This window comes from Anas platyrhynchos, chromosome 18 (assembly GCF_047663525.1).
Source record: "Anas platyrhynchos isolate ZD024472 breed Pekin duck chromosome 18, IASCAAS_PekinDuck_T2T, whole genome shotgun sequence".
Lineage (NCBI taxonomy): Eukaryota > Metazoa > Chordata > Aves > Anseriformes > Anatidae > Anas > Anas platyrhynchos.
The window spans coordinates 2,931,047-2,944,488 of NC_092604.1; the positions used below are offsets into that span (position 1 = coordinate 2,931,047).

The window sequence follows — 13,442 nt, forward strand, 5'->3', positions numbered from 1 at the left end:
TTTGGCTGTGGCAGGGGTGATGCTGGAACTGGGGATGGGAGTGGCTGAGTCCCACAGCCTGGGTGGTACACGGGGAGCCCAGGATGTGTTAAGGACAATGTCTGGGGCAGCAAGAAACTGGAACTGAGCCCTGAGATAAGGGGTAGTACCCGGGGAAGCGGGGGGGCGGGCAGGGCAGTGCTGAGCCCCGCAGCAGGGGCGATGCCCAAGACGGGGGCCAGGTCTGGGCTGAGAGCTTGGTACAGGAGTTGAGGAATTGACGCCCGGGGGCCGAGTCCTGGCTCAGGGGCCGTGCCCGAGGTGGGGGGGACGGGGCTGAGCCCGGGGCAGGGGCAGGCACAGGGACCGGTGCCGGCTCCCCGCTGCCCGACGGGACCCGTGTCCCGCCCGGGTGGGCCGGGGCGGCGGTGACTCAGCCGGGAAAGGCGGGCGAGGAGGAGGAGGAGAAGGAGGAGGAGGAGGGGGAAGGGGACGGGGTAGGGGAAGGAGAGGAGGAGCAGGAGCCGCCGCAGCCACCGCGGAGCCTCTCACCTGCCCCCGCCGCCGCCGAGGAGCGGCAGCGCCCTCCCGGCCCCGCCATGGCCCGCCGGGTCGCCGCCGTCCTGCTGCTGCTCGCCCTCGGCTGCCTCCTGGGCATCCTCCTGCTCTGCCTCGGCTCCGGGGACGCGCGCGGCCCGCCGGGCTTCAAGGTGAGCGGCGGGGGGTGCGGGTACGGAGGGGACAGGGACGCGGGGCACCGGTGGCATCTGGGCTACGGAAGCTGGGGGCCTCGGGAGGCCAGGGAGGGCACCCGGCTCTGGGGGTTCTGGGTGGGGGAGAGGCTCCGGGATGCGGGGGCTCCCTGGCGCCAGCAGAGACTCGGAGCCGGTGGTCCCCGCGCTCCGGCCGAGCCCGGCACCGCGGAACGACCGCGCCCTGCCGCCTGCCCTCGTTCACCTCGGAGCAGCCTTCGGGGCGCAGCAGAACAGCAGAGGGCCGGGGGTGTGGTGCCTACGGCCAGGCTTCTGGAATGGGCGCCCCGGGCGCTGCTGGGCTGCAGCTGCATTGCCTTAGCCGGCACTGCAGGGCAAGAAATGCGCTTGCCTATGAAAATGCGCTGGTGTTTGTTGTTTTCTTGGTTTCTGTGTTTGTTTGTTTGTTTGTTTAATTTTACATTCAGGCACCGAAGGAAGTTCCTGAACAATTTATTGTTGCCAAAGCCCTCTGATTGACTCCTGCTGTGCAAGTATTTTGTTTTAAAAAGGTCTTGTTTCTTTCAGTGACAGACAGCTATTCCATGGGGAGCAGGCTCTTGTCCTGGAAAGTGGTTCATCCACAACCCCCTCTTTCTCATCCTGACCAATTTGCCTGGAAACTTTTTGACTGCCAGATGTGTTGCCTTCTCTCCAGATTTGTCAGACGTAATGAACATTAAATTGAGAAAATGAACGGGCTTAGCCAGGATGATACTCCCTGGTTGTTAGTATAACCACTAAAAATTAACTCTTTTCCTATAACACATTTCTTTGCCACTCATTTCCATGTGCTGTGGCAGTTAGGGGCTGTGCTCATAGTTGGTTTCCAAGCTGATTAAGTCTCTTTGGACATGGGGGAATTAGAACTACTGTTGCTGAGACCCGTCTGTATTTGCAGAGCTTTGGTCAGTCTGGGAAACCTTTTATCCTCCTGCAGTTGATTCCTATCTGGAGCTTTAAGCCAGCTGTGTTCATGCAGCACTGCAGTTTGGGGTTGCACAGAAGTGCCTGAGGCTAAGCAGCCCAGCCCAGAGACTTGGGGTTTTGCCCCATTCCTGGATGGAGCCAGTGCAGCAGGGTTGGCACCATGGTGCTTTTTCCTGGAGGGATGCTGCTGGGCAGGCATGGGGAGAGGTAGTTTTACACAAAGCTTAGGGCTGTTTTGGGGATGCAAAGATTTGTCTTATTCGAACTCAGCCCAGAATGCACCAACACAGGGTGAAGTGCTTGTTTTGGACTCACTTGGCAGCCCCAGCCAGCCCAGGGCTCTGGTCTGGATGCTGGTGAGCTGCAAGATTTGTCCCAACCCTCGTGCTGCTCACCCATCACCAACAGCCATTTCAGCATGGGGGGGCAGCCCCAATCTCTGTCCCTTCTCCCCAGAGGAGACAGCCCTCCAGCTTAATGCTGCTTTGGGGTACATTACATGCCCCTGCTCTCCTCCTGCCCTCCCTGGTCAGGGAGTCAAGGGGCCAGCTCCAGCTGCAGGTGCCATGCAGGGCTGTGGCATGTGCCTGGCTGGCCTCCTCTCGAGCCCCTGTGCAGCCAGCCAGCCCTGTGGCAATGGGGAGCCTGGAGCAATATCCTCAGCCCTTAAGAGGCAGAAGGAGGGGCAGAGGCAGCAGACCAGAGATACTCCACCCCTGCAACTACCCAGTAGCTCCCCTGCCTTGGGCTGTGTTTAGGAGCTGGCTGCACCTCTGCTTGTGCCATGGCTTGCATGGGGTGAAGATGCATGACTGTGTGGATCCTGTGGAATCCTGCTAGCCTCGGGATCAGCGCTAGAATCAGACCCTGTTTGCTGGTTTGTTCTGCTCAGTTTAGGGTGGCGGCCAGAGTTAAGCTATTATTGTGATCAGTCCTGCTCCTTTGTGGCTGGGGGGGACTGTGGGCCCATCTTCCCCTCCCACTCTGGGCAGGACATCACTGTCCTTGCTGGCTTGGTCCACATTAGTAACAGCTTCTGGATGACAGCTCAGTTCACTTATGAGCTAAGGCTGACCCACAGCTCTACCTCTTCTCCTTCTAGCTCCTTTGCTTGGAATATAGCCCTAAAAATACCCCAGATTATTTATTCTGCTGTGAGAGGGACCGCAGAGCACAGTCTTCTCCTTCCTTTCTGGGTACACAGCTGAGCTTATGGCACCATGGCCTTACAGCTCTGAGCTGTTGTCTTTCCTTTTGCAAACCTTCCTCTTTTTTTTTTTTTTTTTTCTTTTTTTTTTTCCTTCTTTTGGCACATCTCTTCACTGGCTTTTATAAACCCTGTCAGGTTTGTTCCCTGTGAGCCATCCTGGGCAGAGCTTGGGTTCCTGTGGCAGGAGACCTGCCATAACCTGCAGCACCCTCAAGGGAGGTGGGCTCCATTGTGGGGCCAAGCTGAGCCCACGCTGTACTGTGGGACAGCCCAGAGAGCCCGTGGGTGGGGAGGGATGAGGATCTTGGGCCATGAAGCATGGCTGTGGGGCCCGACACCAGCTGCAGGGAGCTGGGCTGTTCTCAGCACCCCTCCCTGCTTCCCCCAAGGGTGTGGGATATTTCTGGGCAGCCTTTGGGGCTGTGCTGTGCTTGTCCATTGGGCGAAGCCACACATTTGATAGGAACCCCAAGCCCTACCTGTGGTTTTGCCCTGTGGCCTTTGAGGACATTGACACTGTGTCCTCTCTGGGGGGACTGAGCTGCTCTGGCTGTGGCTAAGGAGGCCACAGGCCACACGGGGTCACTGTCCTCGTGTGGGGCTGTGCTGGGACTGTCCCCAGTCCTGCAGCATCACTGGAGTCAGGCTGCTGGGTCCTATAGATAGAAAAATTGTCTCTTCCTATGCCGCCAGGAGATGCTGCTGTCATGGGACTCCCACAGGCTGGGGACAGGGCTGTAGACATGTGTGTGAAGCCTGCCAAGCCCTGTGACTCTGGCAGCTAAGCAGGACAGGGCCAGTGAGAGGGGTGATGGAAGCCAGGCACCAGCACAGGAGAGTGCCAGGACATCATTGTGTCCCTCCAGTCCTTGTGTTCAGCCAGCTTGTTGGCAGGCGCAGGACACCTTGGCTGAAGAGCTGAGGCAGGACTTACACTGTAAATCACTAATGAGATGGGCTTTTGGTGGTACTTCTTTCTCCAGAGGCTTGCCATGTGCAGAGCCCTGTACGTGACTCACCTGAGGCTCCCAGCGCTGCCATAAGCCTCTGTCTATGTGCCTGCACAGCAGCTCGTGCTGGCTGCACTGGTGACAGCCGCATCCCTCACAAAGGGGCCAAAGTGGCAAAGGAGCTGAGCTCACCCTGGTACTCATTTCAGGAGACCACTGGGCTGGGTGTCTGAGCTCCCTGCACTCCCGGCTACCCCCAGGCCCTGCAGGGTGCACGTGGCCCAGGTAGGGGCTGTGACAGGGACAGGGGCTAGTGCTGGCACCAACAAAGCCCTGCTGTGGGTGGCAGACCTTGTCCCTAGCTGCCATTCAGATGCTGGAGGAACGTGTGTACCCCGGGTCTGCAGGAGGGGATGTGGCATCTGCTTCATCTCTGGGACCCTCTCAGACATCTGGGTCTGGCCTCTGCCCTTTCATACACACACATGCACACGTGGCCTTCCACTCCTGCTCGCTGCCACTCAGCTGCTGGGCCAGGCGGGCAGTGCTGGCCAAGCCACCACTGGCCAGGGAGGACAGGCCCCTCTACAAAGACAGGCTGGGATGCAGAGTCCTGTGGAGGCCAGGAACAGTGTCAGGCAGGGCTGGCACACTGCACTTCCCAAGGCAGCCTGGCTCCCGCCACATGCCATGCAGAGGCCCTGGTTCCTCTTGTGCAGGGGCAGCCAGGGTGCAGGACATGACATAGCGACTGTCTGTGCCGGGAGCTCCTTTCAGCAGTCCTATGCCCAGCTCCTGGGGCCAACCTTTCTCCAGCACTTCGTGTTGCCACTTGTTGTTACCTCATCTGGATTTCAATGCTGCTGCCTATGGCACCCATATTCCCATGGGTCCCTCACCCACAACTCCTTGGGCTGCTGCCCATCTTCACCCCACACCTCACAGCAATGGGTTCTGCCCCACAAGAACACTGGGGTCCAAGAGGACTCTTAGAGGCAGCTTAGAGCACATCGCAGAGGGACATGCCTGCTTGGGGCAACTGGTTCTGGTTCTGCAAGATGCCCAGCAGTGTGACCCAAATCTGACACATCCCCCAGAGAAGATGCTCCAAGCCGTAGCCAGGCTGGTGATATACTGAAATGGGAGTTGTGGATTCTATGAGGAAACGCATGCCCTCAGGCAATGCCACTCCCCAGCTGCTGCCTTAGCAGCCACAGAGGAAACCTGCATACACAACAGGAATCTTAGTGGAGGTGGTGCGGGTGGGAGTCAGCTCTGGGGTTGGGGGGCAGCCTCACTCACCCCACAGAGCTCTGTACATGCCCTAGAAGGGGGCATGGGGTCAGGGCTGCAAGACCCTACTGAATGTGCTTGGCTTACTGTGGGTCTGAGCAGGCAGCACAGCTGTCCCAGGCACACACCCACACCCACACATGCCTATGCACATATGTACATGAGAACACACATTCACACACACACGCCTAAATGCACACACATGCATACAAACTGGCACCCATGTCCACACAAACTCCTGCCTGCACAGCTGTGTGCATCCACCCTCTCACATGCACACGTACATGTACGCCCATGTATGTACATCCATACACAAGCATGCCCACACACATGCATCTACATGCACATCTGCACCCCCAACACGTGCACCCCCCACCACAGCTCTCCAGGAGCTGGAAGCAGCCAACCCCACACCAGTGCTTGGTCATGGGACATTTCCCCAAATGCCACAGGCACGTAGAGCTTCCCCTGCCCACCCTCAGTATGGCCATGTGTCTGAGCTGGTGTGGCCATGTCTGTCCCTGCTTTGTGGTCAGTGTTGTGTCCCCAGAGCTGCTCCCACTGGGCTTTCACATCCTTTGTTTGTGGTACCAGGCATCCCCAGCGCTGTGAGTGTTCAGCACTCATCCTCTTAGCCTCCTGCTTCAGCACTTCTTAGACCCTGCTGCTCCTCAGCTACTCCCATTTCCAGCCCATCCCCTTGGCAGGCTGCAGCCTCCCCATGCATCACCCCAGAGTTGGTGACACAGGGGCAGCACAAACCCCCAGACTGTCCCTGGTGTCCCAGCTCTGCTCAGCCCTGGGGGCTGAGGGTGAACTGTTGATGCTTTCCCTTTGGTGAAGATCTGTCATCCAGCTAATAATAATATAAATCAGGGGTTGCCTCAGCACACTGGCACCAATTCCCCCTTCTTCCTGGCCACAGAGGGGGACTCTTGCTTTTGTCCAAGGGCACAAAGCAAAGCACTGCCTGTTAATGGGAGATGAGGGAGACTGTGGCACCGGGGTGGGGGGTTGGGGGGGGGGGTCTCACGTTTAAAATGGTTCCCAGGGGAGCACGGAGGCACTGTCTGTTGTGGGGCCAGCTGTTCACATGGAAATGGGGGTTGCTTCTGAGGGGGGATCCTCAGGTGACCTTTCCCATGCCTCAACACTTTATTTCCGCTTCTTCTGACAAGCTAAAAGTAAGCTACCCAAAACTGAACCCTGCAGCCACCTGACCTGGAGCCCACTCTGCAGCTGGCTGAGGACAAGGACAGGCAGCGATGGGGCAGTGGCTCAAAGCCAGATGATGGCCCCACAGGCCCAGCTGGTTGTCTGTCCCCGTGGGACCCAACCAGGCAGGGCTGGGGCAGCTCAAGGGCATTGGGCTGGGAGAAGAGCAGCCTGCCCCTGGGGTCCATGTGGGTGTTTGGCAGGGATTTATGGGATGCAGGTAAAGCCATTGTTTAGTCCAGGTTTAAGTCTTAGGTAGTTTCACTCTGGAGAGGTGGTCAGCTGGGGCAGCACCGAAACATCTTGTGTTCAGCCCCAAGCTAGCAGCCTCCCCTCCAGCAGAAAAGCAGCTCTGGCCACAGTGTGAGAAGGCCCAGGCAGGCAGCCCTGTGCCCACGGACAGCTGAGTGAGGCAAAGGGGTCTGGGGCCTGGGGGCTGCCAGTGGCATGGCACAGGGCAGCTTCTCCCCAGGAGCTGGGTAACTGTTTGGCAGGAGAGAGCAGGGGTTATTTATAGCTGCAGAATGGGCAAGCCTTACAAGGGCAGGGAGGGATGAGGTAGCTGGCTGCCCTTCTTTGGAGCGCTGCGTCCCCAGGCGGCTGCCCTCAGGTGTCCTCCCTGCTGGCCTGAGGGGCCACAGCTCAACACAGCTGCCTGCCGCAAGGAGCAGCGCTGTGGGGATGGGAGCAGGGGGCAGCACCTCTTGGTCCATGCTCAACGAGGCGAGGGGGTCCCTATGCCCAAAGAGACAGTCCACTTGGTGTGCTGAGCAGCATCCCAGGTCAGCAGTGTCCCTCTGGGCAGAGTGCCCCACTCCCAGAAACATCCCAGGCCAGGCAAGATCCTGGTATGGATAGGCAAGACCTCACTCATGGTGCTCACCCAAAGAGAGGATGCTCCTCCACTGCCCTGAGGAGCTGGCTGAGGATGGTGAGACTCAGCTCAGTAACTTCCCTGGAGGCGGCCAGGGGCAGCCAAAGGGGCTCCTACTCTCTGGGCCTGATTCCTGCCTCTCCACCTGCAGTATGGCATCGTGCTGGACGCCGGGTCCTCCCACACCGCTATGTTCATCTACAAGTGGCCTGCGGACAAGGAAAATGACACTGGGGTGGTCAGCGAGCACAGCATGTGTGACGTGGAGGGTAAGGGCTGTCCCAGCCCCCTGGGTGGCACATCCCCTCGCTGGCAAGTGACCGTGGCAGTCCACATGGCCTGACTTCTCTGCCTGTGCTTTCACCAGGGGCAGTGAGGTGTTAAAAGGGGTCTGACTCTGTTCCCAAAACCTCCCCCAAGGGAAATGTGCTGTAAGGGTGGTGGCAGTTTGTCTTTTCCTGGTATGCATCATACCTCCAGAACACAATTCAGCTCATTGCCTAGCCCAGCAAGGAGCAAGGGGTGGTTTTTTGCTATCCATTTATCCAACCTTTTCCAAACTGCCACCAAGTGAGGGAGGCAGCATGGGCAGAGATGTGGCTAAGCTCTGGCTATTTGGACAGCCATGTGAACAGCTACACCAACCCTCAGCTCTACTGAACATCCTGGGAGGGGCAAAGCTGCTCACTGAACATTGTCCCACCGCCTACATGGCTGCAGGGCAATGCAGTTTCCCTCTCCACAGGTCCTGGCATCTCCAGCTACAGCTCCAACCCTCCAGCTGCTGGGAAAAGCTTAGAGCACTGCCTGAACCAGGCTCTGAGAGATGTGCCCAAGGAGAAGCATGCGGTGACTCCGCTCTACCTGGGTGCTACAGCTGGCATGCGCCTGCTCAAGTGAGTGTTGGCTCTGGCTGTGCCAGCTGCCTGGCCTCAAATGTTACTGGGGAGGCCTTACCTCACCACCCCTCCATCCCACCACCCATGGTGGGGGTGGAAAATGTGAAGGATGGCTGTGAAGTCACCCCTTTGCCAGGCAAAGCTGTCCCCTGCCTCCAGATTCCCCAAGACAGTGGCTTTGTGTGCCTTGCAGAGCTGCTGGAGAATGCCATGCTGCAGATGCTCTTCAGGACACAGGCAGCACGTCCCTCTGTACTCCCCATGTGGGACGAAAAGGGGCACTGGAGGTCTGGAGGGGCAGCTCCAGGATAACCCACCCCTTCTTTTTGGCTAGCTAAGAACAAAGCCCCCTTGCACTTACTGCCAGCCCAATTTGACACAATGAGGATATTATCTCCCAAATCCACATGAGCAGACAGTCCTGCCCCATTTGCCTGGCCATCAGAAAGAGAGAGCACACCTCCACCTCTGCCTCTTGGCTCCTTCCCTAGCAGAGACAAGGAAATTAGCTGGGTTTTGGGGGATGTCCCAGCAGGTACATGGGTAAGAGTTCCCCACCTGCCTGCAGTTAGCTCCCACATACTGGCAGAGCCAGAGAGCTACACAGCTCTAACTCTGCCCCTTGCACTGCTGCATGTTTCCATCTTGCCTGCAGCATTGCAAACCTCGAGGCCTCGAATGCCGTCCTCAGTGCAGTGACTGCCATGCTGAAGTCATACCCCTTCGATTTCCGGGGAGCAAAGATCCTGTCAGGGGAAGAGGAGGGGGTGTTTGGCTGGGTCACAGCAAACTACCTCCTGGAGAACTTCATCAAGGTGGGCAAAGGAGCCTGGTGCCCAGCAGGGCTGGCTGCACTGGCCAGACTGCTCTGCACCTAACTGCTTCCTGCACCTGTTACTGTCTCTTTGCCCAGCGCGGGTGGCTTGGGGAATGGATCCAGCCCAAGAAGAAGACCCTGGGGGCCATGGACTTCGGGGGTGCTTCCACACAGATCACCTTTGAAACCAGGGACACCATTGAAGACCCCAGAAATGAGGTGATGCTGAAGCTGTATGGCCAGCCATACAAAGTGTACACCCACAGCTTCCTCTGCTATGGAAGGGACCAGGTCCTCAAGAGGCTGCTCTCAAAGCTCCTCCAGGTACTGGCACATGCTCACCCAGGGATGCTGGCTATCATCACACCAGCATTTATACAGGTTGGGAGGTGCTGCACCCCACATCCTTCAAAGCACTGCTTTAGACCTGTGATTACCTCCTGGGTTCAGGTTCGGGAGCCAGGGCAAGAAGGGGATGATTTGCAGAGAACCCAGGGTTGCTGGGACTCATGCTTTCTCTGTGGGCTTCTTCCAGCCCTGCTTTCCAGGACAGCCCTGGGGGGTGAGCTGCACACATTTCCCAGCCAACTCTTGGTTTTTGCCCCCTAAGCATCACCCATGGTTCCAGGGCTTCCTCCCACCCTCTCCATAAAGTGTTGTATTCAGCCTGTGCCAAATGTCCTGAGTCATCTCGAGACAACAGTGGCAACTGCTGTCTCCTGCAGTCCTTTGCATCCCAGGCTTGTCAGCATCTCCATGGTGGGAACCAGAGCCAAGCAAGTGGTGCCAGGGCTGCTGTGGCACAGGGGAGCCAGGGTGATGGCACAGCTCACAGGGGCCCATGTGTTGCTCCTCCAGCAGGCTGAGAACTACCAAGCAACTGTCCCCAATCCCTGCTGGCCCACAGGCTACCACAAGAGCCTGTCATTGAGCAGCATCTACGATAGCCCCTGCACAGAGAAGGAGAGGCCCAGCCTTCCCCTCAACACCTTCGTCGCCATGGCTGGCACTGGGAATGGGAGCCTCTGTGCTCTGCACGTCAGCAAGCTCTTCAACTTCACCACCTGCTCCTTCTCCCGCTGTTCCTTCGATGGCATTTTCCAGCCTGAGGTTTCAGGAAACTTCATTGTAAGTCCCAGCATGGAGCAGGGTGGTGGTCTGGCTGTAGGATCTGCAGCAGTCCCCTGGCTCCCAAGTGTCATTTGTCAGCAAAGTCAAACCCCATCTCTGCAAGAGCGGTTGCTTGCATCCACCACAGGTTACACTATCTCTCTGTGGTGAAAGGGTTTGCTCCCAGCCTGTCCTACAGGTGTTTCCATTCCTCAGGCCTTCTCTGCCTTCTTCTACACGGTGGACTTCATCCAGACAGTGATGGAGAGACCTGTACACTTGCCCAAAGACCTGAAGGATGCTGCTGAGACCATCTGTGCCACCAGCTGGAGTGAGGTGGGCTCCCCTGGCACAGTGGGAAGGAGAGGGGTGATTCACGTGGGGCATCTCCTGGGCTCTGGGAGCATCTCTTGGAGGGGGCTGGGTGTCCTGGCACCTTCCCATAGCATGTAGGAAAGGGTTGGTGATGGCTTCCACATGGGACCAGGAGAGGTTCAGGTGGGTATGAGAAGTGCCTTGGCCAGCCAGATGCTACTTAGAACTTCGGGCTGCATAAACAAACCCTGGAACATACTGGCCTGACCCCCTTTCTCTCTCTTCATGCATCCCATCCAGCTGCTCCAGAAGGCTCCTAAACTGGAGAAGAGGCTGTCAGATTACTGTGCTACCAGCATGTTTGTTTATTTGCTCACCACCAGAGGGTACAACTTCAACAACCATTCCTTCCCAAATATTGCCTTCCAGAAGAAGGTGGGTAACATCAGAGCACATATCCATCCCATAGTATTCATTTGACACTAGGCCAGAAAGCACTACAAAAGCGATCATCCCAAACCAAGAAAGAGCCAAGCAATGTTTGAAGAAAGATCTTGGGGAAAAGAGGCAGGATGGGACTCAGTTTTGGGGTTTATATTTTGGGATATTGAGAAAAAAATGATCTGAGTTGACTGTAGGGTGGTCAAGGAGTCAGGAATTTCAAGGTCCTCCAGTTTGTCCTTGGCCCTCAAAACACTACTGATCTCAACCAACTATTTGGTCAAGCTCATTGGGAAATTACCTCAGGGTAGGATCCCACTTTTACCAAGTCCTTTCACCTACATGAACTGTGGGATGGGCAGCAAAGTCAGGACTGACCCTAGCGGATAAGATCCTGCTCCCACCAAATTAGTTCAGCAAAGCCACCAGGTCACTGTTTTGTCCCTGGGCTAGCTGGACCCACAGGCAAGCAAGGACTCAGGGTGCTGTGGACTCCTCCAGACTTCTCTTCTTGATTGAGCAGATAGTGAAATGGTCCCTGGAAGGTCCCTTGCAGTCCATGGGGCTGGACTGACCAGGGTGGTGACCATGCCAAGCTGTTTCCACAGGCAGGAGAAACCTCCATCGGCTGGGCCCTTGGCTACATGCTGAACCTCACCAACATGATCCCAGCAGAGAAACCTGCTTCCCACAAAAGCATGCTGTACAACTACTGGGTCATCCTCATCCTGCTTTTTGTGGTCACCACCCTGACAGCTCTGGTGACTGCTGTCTACCTGCTACGCCACAGCAAGTCCAGCGCAATCTAACTGCAGGGACGGGACAGGCCTTTGTCTGCAGGAGCCAGCACCATCCTTTCTGCTGAAGTCTGAATACTTGGGTTGCAGCAAGTGCTTGGAGATATTGTCCTCTGACACCCAATGCCATCTGCCCTGGAGGGAAAGCTGCCCCTTTTTGCCTTCCCCTTGCTTTCAAGCAGCAGAAAAGGTAGGGATGGACAAAAGAGAACTGCTGACCCTGCAGTGCAGCAGGAGGAGAATGTTTTAAGGGCTTCCCAGTACTACTCAGGGACGGCTGCTAGAGCAGTCTCAAGGTTAGGACATCTGTATCTGGGGCATCTTTCTACCACCAGACCTGGGCTGGACTGGGCCAGTGAGTCCAGACAACTGCAGGACTTTATTCTCGTGTGCATGGGGAGGGTGGGGAATATCACTCTAGTCCATACAGCTGACCTCACTATCCTGTCCCTGGAGAATCAGCCCAGACAGGGAAGCTCTGGGCATCACCCAGAACCTACACTGCCTTTCTGGCTGATGCACAAGCTCCAGTGACCTTCCCAAATGCCAGATCTTGACCTGGACTTCCACCTGCCTTGAAAGGGCCCTTTCCACTATTCAGAGGGGCTTTGGTAGGGGCTAAGCAACAACCAGAGCAAGCAGCTTCCCAAGCCTCTTCTTCAGCAACCATATGCAGTGCCTTTCTCATTCCAGTGGTTCCTAGGCCAGTCTCACCTTTGCCACAGCCAGTGCCTCCTCTGGCTCCCAGGTGCATAGCTGTGTCAGTGCATAGGTGATGGACTTGCTGCATGAGTAAGGCTTTCTGCTGCTTTAGGATTTGAATCCTGCATCACCCCAAGCCAGACAGCTGGGAGGATGTGCCTTCATGTCTGAATGAGTAAAAACAGGGACATGGAAATGTGCAGAAAGGTTTGTGTTTTTTTATGTTGTTCTTGTTGATTTATTTTATATAATCAGAAATAAATCTTTGTAACCATTCCTATGGCTTTGTCACCATCATAGCAACAGGCTGACAAAGCCTGGCTGTCCCACAGGTGTAGTGCTGCTGGTGGGCTCTGCTTGGACACAACCACATGTAGAGCTCTGCCTGAAAGACTTGGTCTCTTGCAACCTGCCCAGTGCTCAGACACAGTCATGGTTTTATATGCTTTACCAGTCTGCAGAATTCCCCAAGACAAGACAAAGTGGGCTTGAAATCCCACTCCAGGCTTAGGCCCACCTGGAAGTGGAAGCCAACCACAGCTGAGAAGTTCAGGCCTCCTGAGCACCAAGAACTCAAGTCACCCCAAAGGTGCAAGTAGGCAGTGCTCAGCATAGCTCTGTTCCACGCAATCACTTCTGCACTCACAGGTGCACACAGGAAAGGCTTTGCTGCCCAGCCATGGCAGCAGAGCAGTCAGGAACTTGTCGATGCAGGTTGCTCTGAGCTGCCAGGCTCACAGAACCACTGCAGCATCCACCCAGCAGTAGGACAGCTGTGCAGGGCCCATCCTGACTCACAGATCCCATCTGCTAACAGCCCGCTGCTCTCAGCACTTTCCTCCATGCACCCCCAAGAGAGGAGCAGCTTCTCACTGCCCTCCTTGTGCTTGCAGACAGTACCAGCTCTCCTCCTTGGGTTTGCTCAATTACTGATGTCCTTCCCTAACGCACTGCACTGCACTTTTCTCTAAGCCTCTGACTTTAACTGTTCTGATGGTTGCTCCCCATCTTTGTGTAGGGACAAATGGAATTCTAGTTTTAGATGTTAGCCCACACACCAAGTTTCAATGCCCAGCCTGTTGTTTGTCCAGAACAGGAGCTCCCTCCGGCGGCCAGACACAGATACTCCAAGGTCTCAAACACAAGGAAGCCTTTCTG

General features: G+C 56.4%; 1 protein-coding gene across 3 annotated transcripts; it reads left to right on the forward strand.

Annotated features, from left to right (window-relative positions):
* The first annotated feature begins 251 nt into the window (after positions 1-251).
* On the forward strand, positions 252-12,560 carry ENTPD2 (ectonucleoside triphosphate diphosphohydrolase 2). 3 transcript variants are annotated; one of them, XM_072025113.1, is made up of 10 exons: positions 257-572; positions 674-689; positions 7,355-7,472; positions 7,949-8,099; positions 8,758-8,917; positions 9,016-9,243; positions 9,778-10,047; positions 10,246-10,365; positions 10,645-10,779; positions 11,394-12,560. In XM_072025113.1, the coding sequence occupies exons 3-10, from the start codon at positions 7,394-7,396 to the stop codon at positions 11,592-11,594; spliced, it is 1,344 nt and encodes a 447-aa protein (XP_071881214.1). In that variant the 5' UTR covers positions 257-572; positions 674-689; positions 7,355-7,393; the 3' UTR covers positions 11,595-12,560. The 3 variants fall into 3 exon arrangements, with proteins under 3 accessions (XP_027326571.1, XP_027326570.1, XP_071881214.1); XM_027470770.3 differs by having other exon boundaries at positions 252-689; positions 9,781-10,047; XM_027470769.3 differs by having other exon boundaries at positions 256-689.
* Positions 12,561-13,442: the final 882 nt, after the last annotated feature.

What these genes read in the sequence shown, in the direction of transcription:
- ENTPD2 (XM_027470769.3), top strand. Translation starts at nt 579, where the DNA reads ATGGCCCGCCGGGTCGCCGCCGTCCTGCTGCTGCTCGCCCTCGGCTGC. An exon ending in AGGTTTCAGGAAACTTCATT is followed by an intron (nt 10,048 to 10,245) that starts GTAAGTCCCAGC and finishes TCCATTCCTCAG; the next exon opens with GCCTTCTCTGCCTTCTTCTA. An exon ending in GTGCCACCAGCTGGAGTGAG is followed by an intron (nt 10,366 to 10,644) that starts GTGGGCTCCCCT and finishes CATCCCATCCAG; the next exon opens with CTGCTCCAGAAGGCTCCTAA.